Raw genomic sequence first — 18,708 nt, 5'->3', positions numbered from 1 at the left:
GCAAATACCCATAACAGAAAAACACAGTGCCAAAACCATAAAACCTGAATTACGGAGCAATGGAAGAATGTCATCTGGTCGGATGATCCTTGTTTCGCACTGTTTCCAACTTCTGGCCAAGTTTATGTCCCATGAGTGAAATAAGTAGGGGTTTGGTGATTATTTGGGCAGCCATATCATAGTATCCCCTGGACACCATGGTTACTCTGCAAGGTTGCATTACTGCCAATGATTATGTGACCATTTCGGCTGAACAGGTCAATCCCATGATACAATGTTCATTCCTCAATGGTGATGCTGTGTTCCAAATTGGCAGGCCCCCTGTTCACACAGTTTGCATCATAGAGAACTGGTTTTGTGAGCACAAGGATGAATTATCGCATCTCCCCTGCCACCACTCATCAGATCTCAAAATTACTGAGCCTTCGTGGTCTACTTTGGAGAGAAGAGTGTGTAATCATCCACCACCACCACCATCATTACCTAAACTTGCCATTATTTTGAAGGAAGAAGGGTATAAAATTCTCTTGAAAACCATACAGGACATACATTTATCCATTCTGATATCACTGGAAGCTGTTTTGAATGCCAACAGGCTTCATCACTGTCTAAGGCATGGTAATATGTTGTGTTTTTATGTTTCCACATTTCTGTCCAATGCTTGGGGTTGCATGTTTGCTTGAGTAGAGTCAGTTATCTGAACAGACTGGAGGGAGAGCAAGAGGCATAACAGAATGTCCGTGGTCCAAGAGTCAGCTGTGTCCATAGTGGGTGCAGTGACAGACTCTTGTTTTGAGGTAGTGCATTTGTTAAGACACTGACATATGGAAGATGGAGTTGGCTCTATCTGGTCATCCCGATTTAGGTTTTCTGAATCATTTCAGGCAAATGTTTGCACGATTCTTTCAGCAAGGCCTCAAACAACTAGCTGTCTTATATGCATAAAAACATACTTAAATATTCTACGTATACATATATTTTGAATTAGATGCTTCATTATATTACGGCAACAAATCCTATAGCACTGTAAGATGATCCCTGGATGAATACATACATAAAATAAAAAACACTCTAGGAAACACTAGTCACAGCCTTCCTGGAAGAGAAAACTGATTTCTCCCTTTCTGCTTCACGGCCACCCACTTCAAACCTGACTTTATTACACTCTTGTTTCTGGCATGAAGTGGTAAACAAGCAAGTCACAAAATCAACTGGACTCCTCCTAAACGGCCCAAAAATTTTGGACTCATTTAGCACAATTGGTGGGATTCTGCAACATGGTGTTGTAGATTTCATAATGACTTGGTTGTTAATTTCATTATTGGTCAAACTGAAGTGCTAACTGCTCCTTTCATAAATTCTTCTCTGAAGATGGGTAGTTGTATCCTGACCGGTAGAGGCTGTAATTTGATAGAAATTCTCTGGCATGACTGAGATGAGGACCTTCTCACTGGTCTTTGCTGAAAAAGTTTTTTTTTATTTGTTTTTAGTCAACAATAAATGTCACACTGGATATTTATGACCTCAGCACTTTTGTGCCCTTAAGAAAAAAAGATGTTACACCTATTGTGCACAAAGCTTTCTCATACATAATTCTTCATTAAATGTACTATGGTCTTTCTTTTTATATACATATAAAATAATACATTTCATAAATCTTTGACTACTGATTGTCCAGAATCATCACCATACAATTCATCTCTTCTCTTGGGCTGATCAGTGTATCCCAGAAAACAATATGCAATACACTTTGGTTGTTATACTCAAACTAGTTTTAGCTTTTATTCTGAAAAACACATGAAATACAGAATGATACACAGGAATAATTTTGTATATTGTTGTTACTAAGTCCATGTGGATATGTTTAAACACATTTTCCTCTACCTTCCCAGAAATATCACCAGACTTTTAACTGTTCTCTCTCCTCATATGGCATGCAGTCTGCAAGATGAACACTTATTGTGACTGCTATTTATGACAGATAACTTTTATTATATTACAAAACTGCAAATCAAGAAACTAGTGAGATGTGCAGGTGAATTCTGAGAAAACATGATATTTTTGCAAACCTGTTGTTAGACAGGTTCAAATAATTCAACTGATTTTGAAATGTGAAGAGCAGCGGGTAACTAATCTACTATTGTCACACAAAAAAACCATGCATGCCTGCATTTTTAGGTATATTAGTACATATCGGCTTTTCAATCTTAACTTGTGTTATTGCACTGTGACAAGTTTCACCAAAATCAATCACCTAAGTGGTAGCAGGCAATTAATTTTCAACAGACGTGTTTTGCACTTTCCCAGGAAATGTCATCTATAAAAATTAATACAAAATAAATGCTGCAAAAAAAGTCGACACATATCTGCACTCATTGCTTCTAGTGTTCAAAACTTTTTCCAGAGGCACCTACTTTGCCTTCAGTCATAATGTGAGAACATGACCGTAGTAAACTCCTCAACCATTGCCAGGGCCAGTTCAAGAACATTTTTCCACCCAAGACTTATCATTTGGTGCCCTCCCCTCTTCTCACTTCCTCCTCCCCTGTATACTTTCACCCATGGCAGTTTTAATTACTAATTGTGATACATCCTGCATGGAAAACTTACAGTTGGGGGACCTCCGGCATCCTCTCTCAGCCTGTTGCCCCAAGTGGTGGCTTGGGTCACTTGAGCCTTACACCGGCTCTATCCACTGCACTGCACTTATTTTTTTCTGAAACTTGTCACAGATAAGGACACAGTTCAAGGTTTAAAAAAAGGTTGCATGCTAACATGCTCTGACAGTTCCTTAATAATGTGAATGGTATAATTTATTTGTGTTATTGTAAAATATGAGAGTAATCTCAAAAGTAAGGTCTCCTATTTTTTTGTAAGCACATAGATCTGTTTGTTTCTACGATGGTTTACATAAGTTCACAGCTTGAACATTTAGCTATTTTTCGACATAATCACCATTTCTGTTGATGCATTTTTGTAGACACTGTGGCAGTTTTTTGTATGCCCATGTCATACCAGCTCGCCACCATGCTGTCTAGAAAGTTATGAACCTCTTCTTTCACCTCGTCGCCTGAGCTGAATCACTGGGACCACAATTAAAGCTGACAGGTACTGTGAGACTCTGAAAAAACTCAAATGGGCAATTCAGAACCAGAGAACAGGAATGTTGAACAAGGGCGTACACATTCTCCACGACAACGCTCGCCCACACCTCGCTCAGCAAACCGTTGCTCTCCTGCGACAGTTTCAGTGGAACATAATCACCCACCCAACCTATAGTCCTGACTTGGCACCCAGTGACTATCGCCTGCTCCCTAGGTTAAAAGAACATTTGGCCGGAAAGCGATTCATCTCCGATGATGAGGTGAAAGAAGAGTTTCATAACTTTCTGAACAGCATGGCGGTGAGCTGGTATGACATGGGCACACAAAAACTGCCAGTGTCTACAAAAATGCATCGACAGAAATTGTGATTATGTTAAAAATAGCTAAATGTTCAAGCTGTAAACTGATGTAAACCACTGTAGAAATAAACAGGTCTATGTACTTATAAAAAAATAGGAGACCTTACTTTTGGGATTACCCTCATAAACGTACAGGTTTCATTTTTGTCACGGTGAACAGAGAGTACTACTATTTCAGGAACTTATACTATAAATCTTTTTCATCCACAATCAACTTACTTGGATTAACTGCTGCAACATTAAACTAATAAAAAGCCTAACATTATCATAATTAAACTAACAGAATGCAACAGTTTACATACTCAGACATTCCTCTGAACTCTTCAGTAAAGCACTCGACAACAGCTTCCTCACACTCATCAACAATCTGTTGGGGAACCATAAGCTCAGCAGCAACATGACGAATAAGAACACGCATCCTTGCATCATATTCCCCTGAAATTACAAAACAAGTGGTATCTACAATTTAATACACTATAGCCGCACAGCAACCACCCAAGTTATTAAAATACTACATAAATTAAAATCATCATTGGTTAGGTAGAGTGTCTATTCAAACTTACCATCTGCTCCTTGAAAAACATATGAGAGATGACATATAGTCCCATACCCATCATTACCTTAAACTGCTGTCAGACATAAACAACATCTACACAGGTCAAGCCCCCACACTGTTCACTGATCAATTGTGTGCTGCCATGCACCATCAAATCATCATTTCCATAACAATTAAGAAATAATCATAAATGTCCATCCCACACTCCCAACATTATTATTTACATCCCTTCAAAAGGCTGACTCCAATAAAGACCTTCATCCTTTTGGAAATTACCACATTCAGCAGTACCTTACAGTCAATTACAGTGATTTTGTCAGAGTTGTTGCCATATCTGTTTGCTCTATTGGAACCTATTGTTATTCATCCCCTAAGCAACAGAGAGTTTTCATATAAAATTGAGTATTGCCAGTTTCAGTTTCAGACCCTATATAACCTTCCCTTACTTTCTGCAAACAGTTTTGCATCACTTTCAAAGATTTAACTTGTCTACCACTAACAATGTCTACACTGACCATCTCTTTACCGTAGTTTTCAGATACGTGGATGTAGCCTGTCACAGTAGGCTGACTATCTCACCAGTACCTTCACTTTCTTGAAATACCCATTTGGTCTCAGTTGCAAATATCCTTTGGGCCTACAGTAACAAAAATGCCCATTTCACCACTATCCCTTTCCTTGTTCCCATAATGTACTTTATTTACCCTCAATTTTACTCCTGAACAAACCAGTCTTATTACAGATGATGCTGTTCCCTGCATCCTCTTACATTCTCTCTATTCCTGTAGTTTGTTGTTTTCCTCTCCAAAAATTCTGTCATTTCTAACTGCTGACCTATCTAGTCGTCTTTGGTTCCTACCTTCCATAACACTCAAGTAAACCATTCAAAGTCTCACTGGTTGCATCTAGGTTTGGGTGTTAGCATTCCATTCTTCACCCATAATAGAAAAAAAAAATTATTTGCTGAATATAACCCTAATTTTGTGAATGTATTTCATTTGCTCATGACTACTACATTAAAGCATTTGATAGGCTATTATTGTTAGAGCTGCATACTTTTCAACTTGGATTTTCCACCACCATCATGAAATTTTGCAATGTCTTCAAAGTATATGGGCGAGTCCCATTTGAATGCAGCATGGGAGCTTGAGGACAGGATATCACGTCTGTCTTCTCACAAGTACCCTTCTCAGGAGTCATTGCGTTCATAGATAGCAGTTTGTCTCGTATTATGAAAGTATTTCAGTGCACATTTGATGTCCTTTATATGTTTTGCAACAGACATAAGCCATAGTTTGATGCAGTCATAAGTTCAACTCCTCTTTCCTTGAGATAATATATCTGTAGAAAACATAACAGTACATTCAAACTTTCTGACAGATTACAAGTGAGTCTTAGAAACAATTTAATTCTAGATACTTGCTCATAAAAGGCAGCACTCTTCTGACTGAGCAATCTGAGTAAGTACAACAAGTAATTTCAGCCCATCAGGACATTTCCTATAACCTTTTGAATCATGCCCACCATATCCCCTTTTCCAGCAGTCAAATGCTGGCAAGAAACCAGCAGAAACTACACTGCAGTGACAAGAGTCATGGGACACCTCCCAGTACTGTGTTGGACCTGTTTTGCTCGGCATTGTGCAGCAATTTGACATGTCATGGAATCAACATGTCATTGGAAGTACACCGAGTCATGCTGCCTCTATAGGTAAAGTCTTATGATAGCGATATGCACATATCCAGGTGGCGGTAGTACCGCATACATAAGTTATAAAAGAGCAGTGCATTGGCAGAGCGGTTATCTGTACTCAGGGGATTCATGTGAAAAGGTTTCCGGCATGATTATATCTGCACGACAGGAATTAACAGACTTTGAATGCAGAATGGTAGTTGGAGCTAGATACATGGGACATTCCATTTTGGAAATCATTAGGGAACTGAATATTCCAAAATGTACAGTGTCAAGAGTGTGCCAAGAATACCAAATTTCAGGCATTACCTCTCGCCATCGACAATGTAGTGGCCAACAGCCTTCACTTAACAACTGAGAGCAGCGGCATTTGTCTAGAGTTGTCAATGGGGGGGAGGGGGGGGGGGGGGGGGAAGCAACACTGCATGGAATAATTGTAGAAATCAATGTGGGTCATGCAATGAATGTATCCATTAAGACAGCATGGCAAAATTTGGTGTCAATGGGCTATGGCAGTAGACAACTGATGCAGGTGCCTTCGCTAACAGTATGACATCACCGGCAGTGCCTCTCCTGGGCTCATGAACAGATCAGTCAGGGCGTAGACAACTGGAAACTGTGGCCTGGACAGATGAGTCACAATTTCAATTGGTAAGAGCTGATAGTAGAGTTCAAGTGTGCTGCAGACCTCATAAAGCCATGGACCTAAGTTGTCAACAAGCCATGGTTCAAGTTGGTGGTGTCTCCACAATGGTGTGGGCTGTATTTACATGGAATGGATAGGTTCTCTGGTCCAAATGAACTGATCATTGACTGGAAACAGTTTTGTTTGGCTACTTGGAGACCATTTGCAGCCATTCATGGACTTCACGTTCCAAAACGACGATGTAATGTCACCGGCCACAATTGTTTGTGACTGGTTTGAAGAACATTCTTGACAATTTTAGTGAATGATTCAGCCACCTAGATCACCCGACATGAATCACACTGAACATTTATGGGACATAATTTAGAGGTCAGCTTGTGCACAAAAACCACCACTGGCAACACTTTCGCAATTCTGGACAGCTACAGGGGCAGCATGGTTGAATATTTCTGCAGAGGACTTCTAACAACTTGCTGAGTCCATGTCATATCAAGTTGCTGCACTACACTGGGCAAAAGGAAGTCCAACATATTTGGAGGTCTCTTAGACTTTTGTCACGTTAGTGTAATGTTCTTGTGTTTTAACTTCCTATATATACTACATTATGATTATAGTTCACTCCTGTCACCAATACTAGCTTCATTCCACAATGCCTCCTCAGATGAAAAGTCATTATGTGCTGAAAGCCACAATACCATTTAGTCATTCACTGTCACTAGCTGCCACTACAGTCACTTAATTCACACTTTTCTTTCCTAGAATGCCAGTGGAAAAACTCGAAGTGCAATATCAAGAGTGCTACATTCACAACTTCTCATACTAACAGCATAGGGCTTTTATTTCCTACCAAAGACTGCCATGAGAATGATGGCATTGTCAATACTGCAGGCACAGCTCAATGGCATGAGTAGTTGTTAATCATACTATTATTAGCAGTATTTGTTTTACATATCATAGATGTCTGGACCTTTTTTTATAGCGGATGGCTTGGGAGAAAAGTATATCACAAAGAAAACAAGTGGATAAATTAAACATTATCAGAGTTTAGGGAAAGCAACCAAAACACCAACATGGCTTGTTTCTATAGTATTATAGCTTTCTTTCTTCCCAAACTAATATAAAATGTACCACTCAGAGAAAAAATGAAAGAAAAGAAGTTCTGAATGAACATGGAAACTGCATTAAGTTCCCAAAGTGCAGATAGTCCTGAAAAATGCCACAATAGCCAAAAATTATATAAAATCCAAGACCAGTTGTAAGTGAAAACAAGTACTACCGATGGACTTTCACTTGTTGACCTCAGCAAAGTAAAGCATCACAAATATTTCCAAACATGCAACAACTGTTTGAACTACACTAATGCATCATTACCATTCCAGTATGCAACAATACCTGGGCAGCTATGGTACACTAAGAATAAACAATCAATTCCCTTGGCACGCAACGTGCTTTTAGCCAAAAGAACTTTGTGAAAATGCATATAAATCCAAACATAATTTTCTGAAATGCCAACCTGCATACAATGTAACACAGTGCTTCCACTTCAGTAATGTTTTCCTGTAAACTACTAGAGCTGAATGGCTACAGCATCTTTTTCAATAAATGCTTCATAGTTCTAACCAATCTCATGTATTAGTTTTTCTACAAGTAAGAAGTAAATTACAAAAACTTAAGTAAGTATAGAATTTTTATAGTATCAGAAAAGCATTGGTGGAATATACATAATATAATAAATAAAAATAACCAATCACCACACAATAAATGTACTGAACAGTCGGTACGTAATGGAACTTAGGATTTGAGCAGGCACTGAAGGTCATGTTGGACTTCTGGGATGGGATTCTATAAAAGGGTTTGTATGTCAATGTGTAAAATAGTTGACTGAGATCTTCTGCCATGTAATAATTATGGCTCATCACAATAACAGTGGAGTTTCTCTCTGTAGCAAAAAGGTGTGGTCATAAAGTCTTGAGACTGCAGATGGTTTCTCCTTCATCCATAATAAGGATTTTCTTACTGGAAAGGGGCCTTGGTAAGGAAAATGAGGTAAAGTAGAAGGTAAGGAATTCCTGGAAGGTTATCATCATGGCGCAATCATGTGGAAATGAACAATCTGGGATGTGAGAGGAAACCAGAACACTGAAGGTGGGTAGGTGTTACACGGGGTTAAACACACATAAATATGATCAACTGAATTAGAGATAGTCATGGTGTAGGAGAGAATACTCATCACCACAGCAAATGGAATAGTTTCATCACATCAATGGGATGCTATCACACCTTGTGCTTGGTAGCTGCAGGACGTATAAGATGTATAGTATGAGCACATTCCATCCTGGCCAAATTTTTAGAGTTAAAAGCATGAACACACCCAATTCTGGGGTTGTGCAGTCACTGTGCATTTCAAGTGCCATCATGTCAAGGGAGTAATGTGAGTACTTTTATTTGGTTTAACAGCTGTGGGCAACAAGATACTGAGGACAGGGCTTGCAATCAGTGATCATAGATTATAAAAATGGATAAACAAGCCACAGTACAGGAAATCACTTGTTAAATCAATGCTGGATGCCAACTGATGGACAGCCGAACCACGTAAAGCTCAAGTCAGAGCAGTGTGGAACTTAGCACCAGCAGCTTACTATTCATATACATTATTTAGTTTAGTAATATTTTTGCATTCTTCCGGGTAGAAGTTAACAGTACCTGTTTATTTATCTGTTTTTGGTTGTGTTATTTATTTTGTTGTAAATGACTGCCATTTTTTTTATTGTTAGTGTAGAGGGAGTTAAATTTGAGTGCAATTTTCCATCACTGTGAGGGACAGTGTCACTTTATTTACTTGAATTATGTAACCTTTGTAGTTCCCTTATTTTTTTCCACAAGTCCCTGACTGACTGGTTAGTAAATTTGTTTGTCATTTTATATAGCTTTTACATACTACGAAGTGCACTGATACTGCGCTTGTTCTGTGTTGACGCAAGGTGAGTTGACTGCTGTCCACAAACAGCTAGAAGCTGCATTGGTCTTGGTCAACAGGCTCTTCTGCTGCCCTAATGTGTGACAAAGTTGGGTCACCGGTGTCAAAGGCAGCAACACCTCTTGTGCTGCTGGAATCCCCTGGAAACCACAATGTCTCCTGACGTGCACCATCTGAACCGCTTTTTCTCCACTCAAGGGAGGATGGTGGACAGTGGTGGGTTCACATATTTCTGGGCAGAAAGTGCGAGTGCGAACTGGCCGTATGGCTGCTCCCCTTACACCAAAGAAACAAGTACAAGGGGCTACACAATGTTCATAACACGTCTGATGAAGCACAGGATTGCTTTGTCTGTTAGACCAGTGGCCATTTTTCCAGCTAAGTCTGGACAAACAAAGTGGGCGGATTTCTGGGTCACAGAGCTCCGTTAGATGGGTATTGAGTCCCTCAATGAAATATCAGGTAGATCAGGAAAAAGGCCAGTGTGGGCTCAGTGTGCCTTCTGAGAGGTCTTGTCTAAGAAGTGGAGGCGCTCTGCCAGCAGCTACTGAATGCAACGGGTGCAACATGCTGTAAATAGTAGCTCATGTCAGCAAGAATGATACTTATCCACAGGGCTCTGAGGCCAAGATGGGCTCCTTCAGGAAGTTTGCTGGATTGGTGAAGGTAGCTTGCATCACACACAGAGTTTATCATTTGCAGCATCATACCCAGAGTCAGTTGTGGTCCTTTGGTTTGGGGTCAAATGGAAGGTCTAAACCAGATACTCAGAGTATTCTGTGACAATCTCAGATGTGAATTTCTCAACCTCCAGTATTTGGTGAACAACTATAGAACCCCCTTAATAGGGTAGCAGGGTATGTGTGGTGTGCACGGGGAAGGATTCGTTTTTTGGGTTAGTGTTGATGATGAAATGTGCGTCGAAACTGGAAACAGGTAAGCCACATTTCTATCAGAGGAGAACTCTGACCTTGGAGATTGCAAAGAGAAAATGTTTTATGTGTTGTTATTACACAGCATGAGCATCCATGTTAAGGCCTGAGAACTAGTCTCACTTATTAAAAGTAATAATGTCTACATGGTATTAGGAATAGAAATTGGCTGAAATCAGAAATGAACAAAAATGAAATCCTAAATTCAGATAGGAAAGTATATTGCACATGATGGCACTGTATTTATTACTATAAAGAACAATAGTGTAGTACAGATGTTGTAAGATTTTTACAGATTCTGAATGTGAAATTCTTTGGGTGGAGTTGAGAATCAAATATGAATCAAACTTGGTAATTGAATGCTTTTATGGCCATCTGCATCAGGAGCTGTAGTGACACAGAGCTTCAGAGACAACTTCGAAAATATTCTGAGTAAATTTCCTGATCAGCTGACTGTAATAGGGGTAATTTCAAATTCCTGGCTATGAAATGAGAGTCATGCAATTAAAACTGGTGCAAGAGAATGGGAACATGTGAGAGTACTCTGAACCTCTTCTCTGAAAATCACATCAAGCATATAGTTGAAGGACCAACATGCTAGGGCAATGTCTTAGACCTCCTAATAACTAACAGACATGAACATTTTGAATAAGGTAACAGAGAGGAGGGGGGGTCAGTATTCATAAGGCTGTAATAACATCAATGACTACATGTATTACAAAAAACATTAAAAAAATAGGATAATATTTTTCTTTGGCAACAGTGATGGGATACAAGTTGTAGGCTATCTGAGTTGTCAGCATAAACTATCAGGTCTGAGGATGAAGTTGCAGAACACAAATGGATAAAATTCAAAAGAATTGTTCAATATGCCCTAGACCAGTATTTGATGAACAAATGTGGTTCAACAGACATGTCAGAAATTGGCTGCAAAAACAAAGAGAAGTTCATTTCCAATTTAAGCAAAGCCAAAACACACCAAAACTGAATGAAGAGAAAATGAGCAGTTGAATGAACAAAAAATGGGTGAGAGAAGAGCAATGCAAGAAGCATTCAATGAATTTGAAAGTATAAGTTTTCCAAACAGTCTGACTAAAAATCTTAAGAAGTTTTTGTTAGTAAAGTTAGTAAGCAGATCAAAATCTTACATTCAGTCTGTCAGTGATCATACTGGCACCAAAACAGAAAATGGCAGAAAGAAAGTTGAAATAATACTAAATTCAGTCTTCCAAAATTGTTTCACTATGGATTATTATAATATGGCTCCTCCTTTCAATCAAATCTTGCACAAATGCCAAAATGGCAGCTGGACCAAATAAGATAGCTATGGGGTTCTACAGAGATTATTCAAAATAGCTTCCTCCCATTCAAGCAGCAGTTTATCACAGGACACAGGGGCAATGAATGGTACCTACTGACTGGCAAAACAGAGCAGGGCATTCCAATTTTCAAGAATAGTCATCAGACACATTAGCACAATTATAGGCTTATATCTATGACATCAATCTATTGTAGAATTATGAAACATGTTTCATGTTCATGTGTTATTTGTGATTGGATGTAGGACTTCCTTGATGATAGAACTCAACACTTTGTTCTTAATGGAACAAAATTAACTGATGTAAAGATGATTTTGTGGATACCATGATACAATATAATACAACGGTTATTATCTACAATTTATATTAATGATCTAGCAGAAAACATTAAAAGTTTTGTGAAGCTATTTGTGGATGGTGCTGTTGTCTATACAAAGACTGAAATGTCAGAAGACCTGCACATGATTGACAATTTGTGCATGAACTAGCAGTGTACCCTGAAAGTAAATGAAAAAAAAATTATTGTGCATAAATGGGCAAAAAAATCCAATATTGTATGATTACACTATTGGTGACAAATCACTGGAAACTGTAACTAATGTAAAATACCTAGGAGTAACAATCCAAATTGACATTAAGTGTAATAACCACATAAAGCAAGTAGTAGGAAAAGCAGATGCCAGGCTGAGATTCACGGGACAATCTTAAAGAAACAAACTGAAGTGTCCCGTTGTGGGATGGTGCACGCATAAAGAAGCAACAAGGAAACATGAACAACAGAAACTGAATCTCTACAAAGAACACAAGAGATTATACTGATCTGATAATAATAACTGTCACCCTGTGAATATAGTCCCACAAAGATGCAAGAGAAAGCACGCAATCTGTCACAATTGATTACACTCCAAGGTCTGAATCAGTTGTCCCCAATCAGTGGTGCACTAGCATTCTCTTCATTTGGTAGTGCTGTATCTGTGACTCGGTGGTAGACTTGGCGGCACACTCTGCTTGAGAGCTGCAGGCAGTAGTCCTGTATAGGCCGTCCAGTGTAGGGATACCTGGAAATGGCTGGCATCACATGGCTTTGCAGATGCGAAGTCATGCTGGCTGTGTCCAGTGATCATGGCGCCCTCCATACCGTAGGGGATGATGCAGTGACGTCAAACAGTGTTGGCCGCAGGCTTCTGGCATGACGGCAACCCACAGGGCATTGCTGTGTGGTGGGTGTGCCAGAACATTGGGCATCAGAGGTACATGGCACAAAGAATTTACAAAACACTTGTTCGACCAATTCTTCAGCACTGCTCATCATACTGGGGCCATTACCACGTAGAATTAACAGAAGAGATAGAGAAGAGCCAACAAAGAGCAGTGCTTTAGACACAAGTGCATTATGGACATATAAAAAAAATCCACTGGCAGCCACTACAAGAGAGGAGTTGTAAATCACTGAGAGGAGTACTACTGAAATTCCTAGACTATATGTCCTGCGAAGTGTCTTGCAACCTATTACTTCTCCCACATCTTGTAAAATGATCACAACAAGAAAATCAGACAAATCAGAGCTCATACAGAGCTTTGGTGACAATCATTCTTCCCATTTGTCACTAGTGAATGAACAGAAAAGGGCAGAAAATAGTGGTACAAGAAGTACCCTCCCTCACACACCATGAAGTGGCTTGCAGAGTATAAACACATAGATGTTGAGCCATTTTGTTGATACAGTATACAGCACCAAACACTACACACATATACCTATTCTTATAATGGAGCACAAAGATTAGTATGGGCTGATAAACACTGCCATTGAATACTCAAAGCATGCAAAACGGTCACCTGGACTGATGAGCCTGATTCCGCTTTGGTATACACTAATGTCAGGGTAGAAGTATATTGAAAATCATGAGGCAATGTCAGCAGAGAACCATTCAGACAGGTAAAAGAATAATTCTTGTCTGGAGGATGAAATGGGGTGCCAGATACATCTACCAACATTTCTCACTTACATGCAATATAGCTAACCACTATCCAACCAAGTGCCCAGTTGTTTGTCTACAGCAACCGCACCCAACTCATACCTTCAGAAAGAAAATGCTTCACATTTTTATGCCCAAATTGTGCCAAAATGGTTTTTGCAACACAATGGACAGAAGGATACTTGTGTGGCTCATCCAAGTCATCTGACAAAAATCCTATAGAGCACACCAAGCATGCCATCCAGCAAGATGTGTCATCATCAGACCTGACTCTGCTCAATATCCATGATTTGGGGACAGCAGTTGAGCATTCAAGAATGAAGGTGATTTTGCCAGTCTCAGTGGGGAGAGCTGAGCAGATAGACAAATGCTGTACTAGCTCAACAAAATTGCTATTTTTACTGTGTTGGATGTGAAAGCAAATTGTCACTTTTCTGTATGCAGTATGGATAAGGCCTTAAGTGCTGGATATGGAAAGATGCTCAAAGGACAGGACCATCAGTGGTGCTAGTCTCTGAGTCGACTTATCAATGAACCTACACTACAAATTACTCATGACTGACTAAAGCTCATGGAAACAAGGTGTGAAGCTCAACTGAGAAGAACTTTGACAAATTTGCTAAATATGACATAGCTTGCAATGTGCACATAAACAGATGGTTGAAACAGACAAATGACTCAAGGATCACTGAGCAAGACCACTGCAAACTGTGAACACATGTCCCTCCATTGCACATTCAAGGCAAGGGAAGGTTGGCTGGAGTTCTGTGGCAAACTCGTAGGATGCTTGGCATTTCAGTAATCTTCTATGTCATTATCATCAAAGTCATAGAAGTTCTCCCCAGTTAAACATTCCTCATCTCCCTGGGTCTACAAACAATGACATTCATCAATGTAAAGGCTGAAAACCAGTATGACTTTAAGGGCAACAAAGGAACAGTGGCCAAATAAGTCAACACAACACCTGAGCAACAGAAGAAAAATATCCCAGTAATCAAGGCTGTTCTACAGGGATTGTCTTGGTTGTGCAATATGGAAACGCTCCACATAAAACAGTAATACATCAGATTTGGGAAACAACTGGCAACTCAGCTAGCACTGAGGAAGCTGAGAAGACCAAACTGAGGACATACGACATGCCTGTGCCCTACAAAGGTAGAGGGATAACCTAGCAATGTCCTTCAGTTTGCAGGGTACTAGCCACAAGCAAAGCAGTGAGCCGCCACTGGAACATCAATACTAACATGTCATCACCAGGCAAACACCGTTGGCACAGACAATGTCAAGAAGTCTAAGTGGAGAAGGACACAAGACATGCCTCCATTCTACTGCCAGGTGGGGTAAGCTAGTAAAATTTTCCCCTTTCCACGAGAGCTCAGCAAACCTTGCCAGTGGCAGTAGTGGGGAGCACCAGCCATGAGAGAAGCAAAGATTCCCAACTGGAGTGTTGACATAAACTTATTACCGCCACAGGTGATTACAATACCAGGACTGACAAAAAGACGATGCACACTAGAGAGCTGGAGGGTGAAATTCTCATGCTGACCAATGCCTTAAAAGAAGAAAGATTAGGGTTTAATATCCCATCAACAGCAAGGTCAATAGACACAGGGTTCAAGCTTGTATTGGGAAAAGATGTAAATGGAAAGTGAACATACCCTTTTGAAAGGCATCATTCTGGTTTCTGCCTTTGGAGGAACCTAAATCTGGTTGATTAAAGTGAATTTGAACCACCATCCTCTTGAAAGTGAATCTAGTACCTTAACATTGCACCATCTCACTCAGTGCAGCAGTTTTGAGGCTAATCTGACAGCTATCTGCTACACTCCAGGACATTGAAGGCCATACTTACTGTAGTAAAATGAAGGTGACTCTAGCGTATGTATTTTGAAGTTTCCACTAGCTTTAAGTTGAATTCTAGGGCTGTGCTCTAAGCTCCCTTCAAATAAATCATCAATTCTGCATCTACATACACATTCTGAAAGCCACCATATGGTGCATGGTGGAGGATCCATTGCACCATTGTTAGCCAGTCCCTTTCCTGTTCCCTCGCAAATGAAGTGAGGGAGATAAAACTGCCTATATGCTTCTGTACGAGTCCTGATTTTATTTATTATCCTTATGCAAGGCGCATGACGGTGGCAGAAGGATCAGTCTGCTGTCTGTCGCAGATGCTGGTCCTCTTGAAGTTTCACGACAGTGTTTTGCAAAGATAATGTCTTCTTCCATCCAGGGATTTCCAATCAAGTTCATGAAACATTTCTTTAATACACACACGTCAATTGAACCTACTGCTTACATATCTAGCAGCACGCCTCTTAACTACTTTGATGTCTTCCTTTAATCTGACCTGCTGGGGATCAGAAACAATCTGTATTCAATAATGGGGTGCACAAGAGTTCTGTACCCCATCTCATTCATAGATGAGCTACAGTTTCCAAGAATTCTTCCACTACACTGAAGTTGACCATTTGCCTTCTCTAGAACCCATATTATGTGTTTGTTTCATTTCACATTGCTTTGGAATGTTATACCTACATATTTAATATACATGACTGTCTCAAGCAGCTCACTATCAGTAGTGTCTTTGAACACCACAGGATATTTTTTTCTACTGTCTTCAGTAGCTTACATCTGACCACATTTAGAGTGGTTTGCCATTCATCACATCAAAAAGAAATTCTATCAAGTCATCTTTTATCCTCCCACAATCCTCAAAGGTGACTTGGGAGACTTACCATTTTAGCACCACAGTCATCCATGTAAGAACTAGTATGAAAAAAATGCGTACAGATTACCTTAAAATTGCTGCCCTTTTCCCCAAAAGGAAGGAATGAAACAGGTTGAAGAAAAGAGGAAAAGAATTGACATAGTGCTTTGACTTAAAGCTACTGTACAAATATCTTACAAAATGTTTTGCATGGAATTCACTCTAATATTCTTTATATATATCAAAAACATCACTTATATATCAAAAACATCACCAACTTACAGTTTAACGGATTTGACTACACCCTGTATGCATAGCAAACATTTATCATGGTTTCAATGTAAGGAAAAATTATCATTACAAAAACATGGCTATAATATGTCCAAACTAAGATTAGATTCATTCTGAAACCTACTCCCAAAATTCCAACAAAGTTAAAATGCCAAGTTTTCAGTTAACTGTGCTTGTAAGGGTTATCTGTCAGGAAACTTCCTTAAAATGCCAAGTTTTCAGTTAACTGTGCTTGTAAGGGTTATCTGTCAGGAAACTTCCTATTAGTTCTGTTTTTGAGTACTATTTCCTTAAAATTAGCTTTCATTTGGCACAAAAGCCATATCCAACTTGTTAGTTCAGCAGTGGAATCATCTTACTGCAACAAAGAGGAAGTACAGTAAATTAGAGTTTGATGTCCTGTTAACAATTAAGGGCATTAGAAATGGTGCACACAATCAGGTTGTGGAAGTAACTTGCCCATGTCCTTTCAAAGAAACCATCCTTCCATTTGCCTTAAGAGAATTACAGAAACCATGGTAAACCTAAACCTGGGTAGCCAAACGGAAATCTGGAACCCCTGCCGCCCTGAATATGAGTCCAATGACTAGCGACTGAGGCACTTCACTTAGTCTTTTTGCAACAAGCAACCGTAAAATACCTGACGATCCTCATAAACATCTAAAAAATATAAAAATTGTTGGGAAACTGTCTATACCTTCCAAGTAAGTAAGGATTCAAACAGATATTCGACTGTTTCAATTAGATATCTACAAGAATGTACTACAGAATAAACCCAGGAGTACAATGTTTCACTGGTAGGCACAGATACAAAAATATATATACAGGAGTTTATATGGCATGCAACTACTGTAACATAACACAGTGGAAAAAGTACTATTGTTTTAAAAGTGTAGAAGCATTGAACTGTGTATTACAAGAGATTCATTTATCTTCCCAGAGCTACACATTTAAAAATTGTTTCAATCACGTGAAACATATCGAGATGTTTTGTACAGTTATAACTACACAAAAAAGCAATATGCAGTAAGTGAAATGCTCTGTTACTATTTGTTGACACTTTCACATTGCTTTTATTATCTCTGATTTTGAGTGGCATCTAAACCAGTTCTAACCTCAAATATGTACGTGTAACTCCAATGCTAATTTTGACCTTGTCTCACCATACTGCTTTCACCAAACTACAAGGCAACTTTGGAAGTTGTCCACTAAAAACATTTTATGGCATTTTTTCCCCTTGTGCAGATGAAGGGACTCCCCAATAATGAAATGTCAACATCTGTTTGTCATATCAAGTGAAACTTTGAATGTTATCACCATCCAATACTAAAGGCAGATTTCTTTTCATGTGGTTCAAATCCATTTTGGACTATTCTCTGTTGGATATAACACTTTACTCAGGCCGTTAACAGGATTTGAGTACATTTTAAGAGCATTTCCTATTGACTGAGGAGTACATGACTTAAACAGTGGTTTATAAAATTTGAGAAGACACTACACCCCCAATTATTAAGATCATTGATGAATTCTTTGATTAAGCAAGCTTAAGATCAGTGTTGGGCATTTCAAATCTAAATACAAGAGTGTCTGCCAGAGAAAAGGAAAACAGTGCACTTACGTTTCAAATTTTGTTCCCTTAATGTATCATTCTTTTCAATCCTCATTACCTAAAGGTGTAATTAGGCATCACCCATGTGAGGATGACATCAGAATTACATATGGGTTAGCAGAACTACTCTAGGTTTCTACATATCACCATGTCCATGAACAATCCAACGTTGCTGTCTAGTCTTTTTTTTTAATAGAGCACAAAGACCTGGAGTGTTGTTCACTCCAAGACAGTGGATAAAAGCAAGTATGTGCCACTGTACATCCCTGAAGCACAGGTAAAATCATTTGATGATGTGGGAAGAATCACCACCCTTTCATCATCTTCCAGCACTATGCTGTATGACAATTTCCTTAAATTTAAGAATAACCACAAGGATATCTCCAAAAATTCTAACGCACAATGTTTGCTCACTCCACTGTGTAAGAAACAATTTTTTAAGGAAGGAATCTGATCGTCCTTCCCTGAAGTAACCTTGAAAAGGCAAGGATGGCCTTTTACATTATGTTCTCTAGGTGTGACACAGGCACTTCTGAG

The 18,708-nt window shown here is 39.3% G+C and overlaps 1 protein-coding gene across 4 annotated transcripts in view; it reads right to left on the bottom strand.

The window, feature by feature from the left end:
- The window catches only part of LOC126298609 (transmembrane and coiled-coil domain-containing protein 4-like), a 155,696-nt gene that overhangs the window by 115,632 nt on the left and 21,356 nt on the right, over positions 1 to 18,708 (bottom strand). For all 4 annotated transcript variants that reach the window (XM_049990011.1, XM_049990010.1, XM_049990013.1 and 1 more), the window contains one exon: positions 3,766 to 3,898. In XM_049990011.1, coding sequence (XP_049845968.1) covers positions 3,766 to 3,898 — 133 coding nt within the window. The remainder of the gene's footprint in view (positions 1 to 3,765; positions 3,899 to 18,708) is intronic.

The sequence above is a fragment of the Schistocerca gregaria genome, chromosome X, assembly GCF_023897955.1.
Source record: "Schistocerca gregaria isolate iqSchGreg1 chromosome X, iqSchGreg1.2, whole genome shotgun sequence".
NCBI classification, from domain to species: domain Eukaryota; kingdom Metazoa; phylum Arthropoda; class Insecta; order Orthoptera; family Acrididae; genus Schistocerca; species Schistocerca gregaria.
The sequence above is the reverse complement of the archived record's forward strand: the minus strand, read 5'-3'. Positions and strand labels throughout refer to the sequence as shown.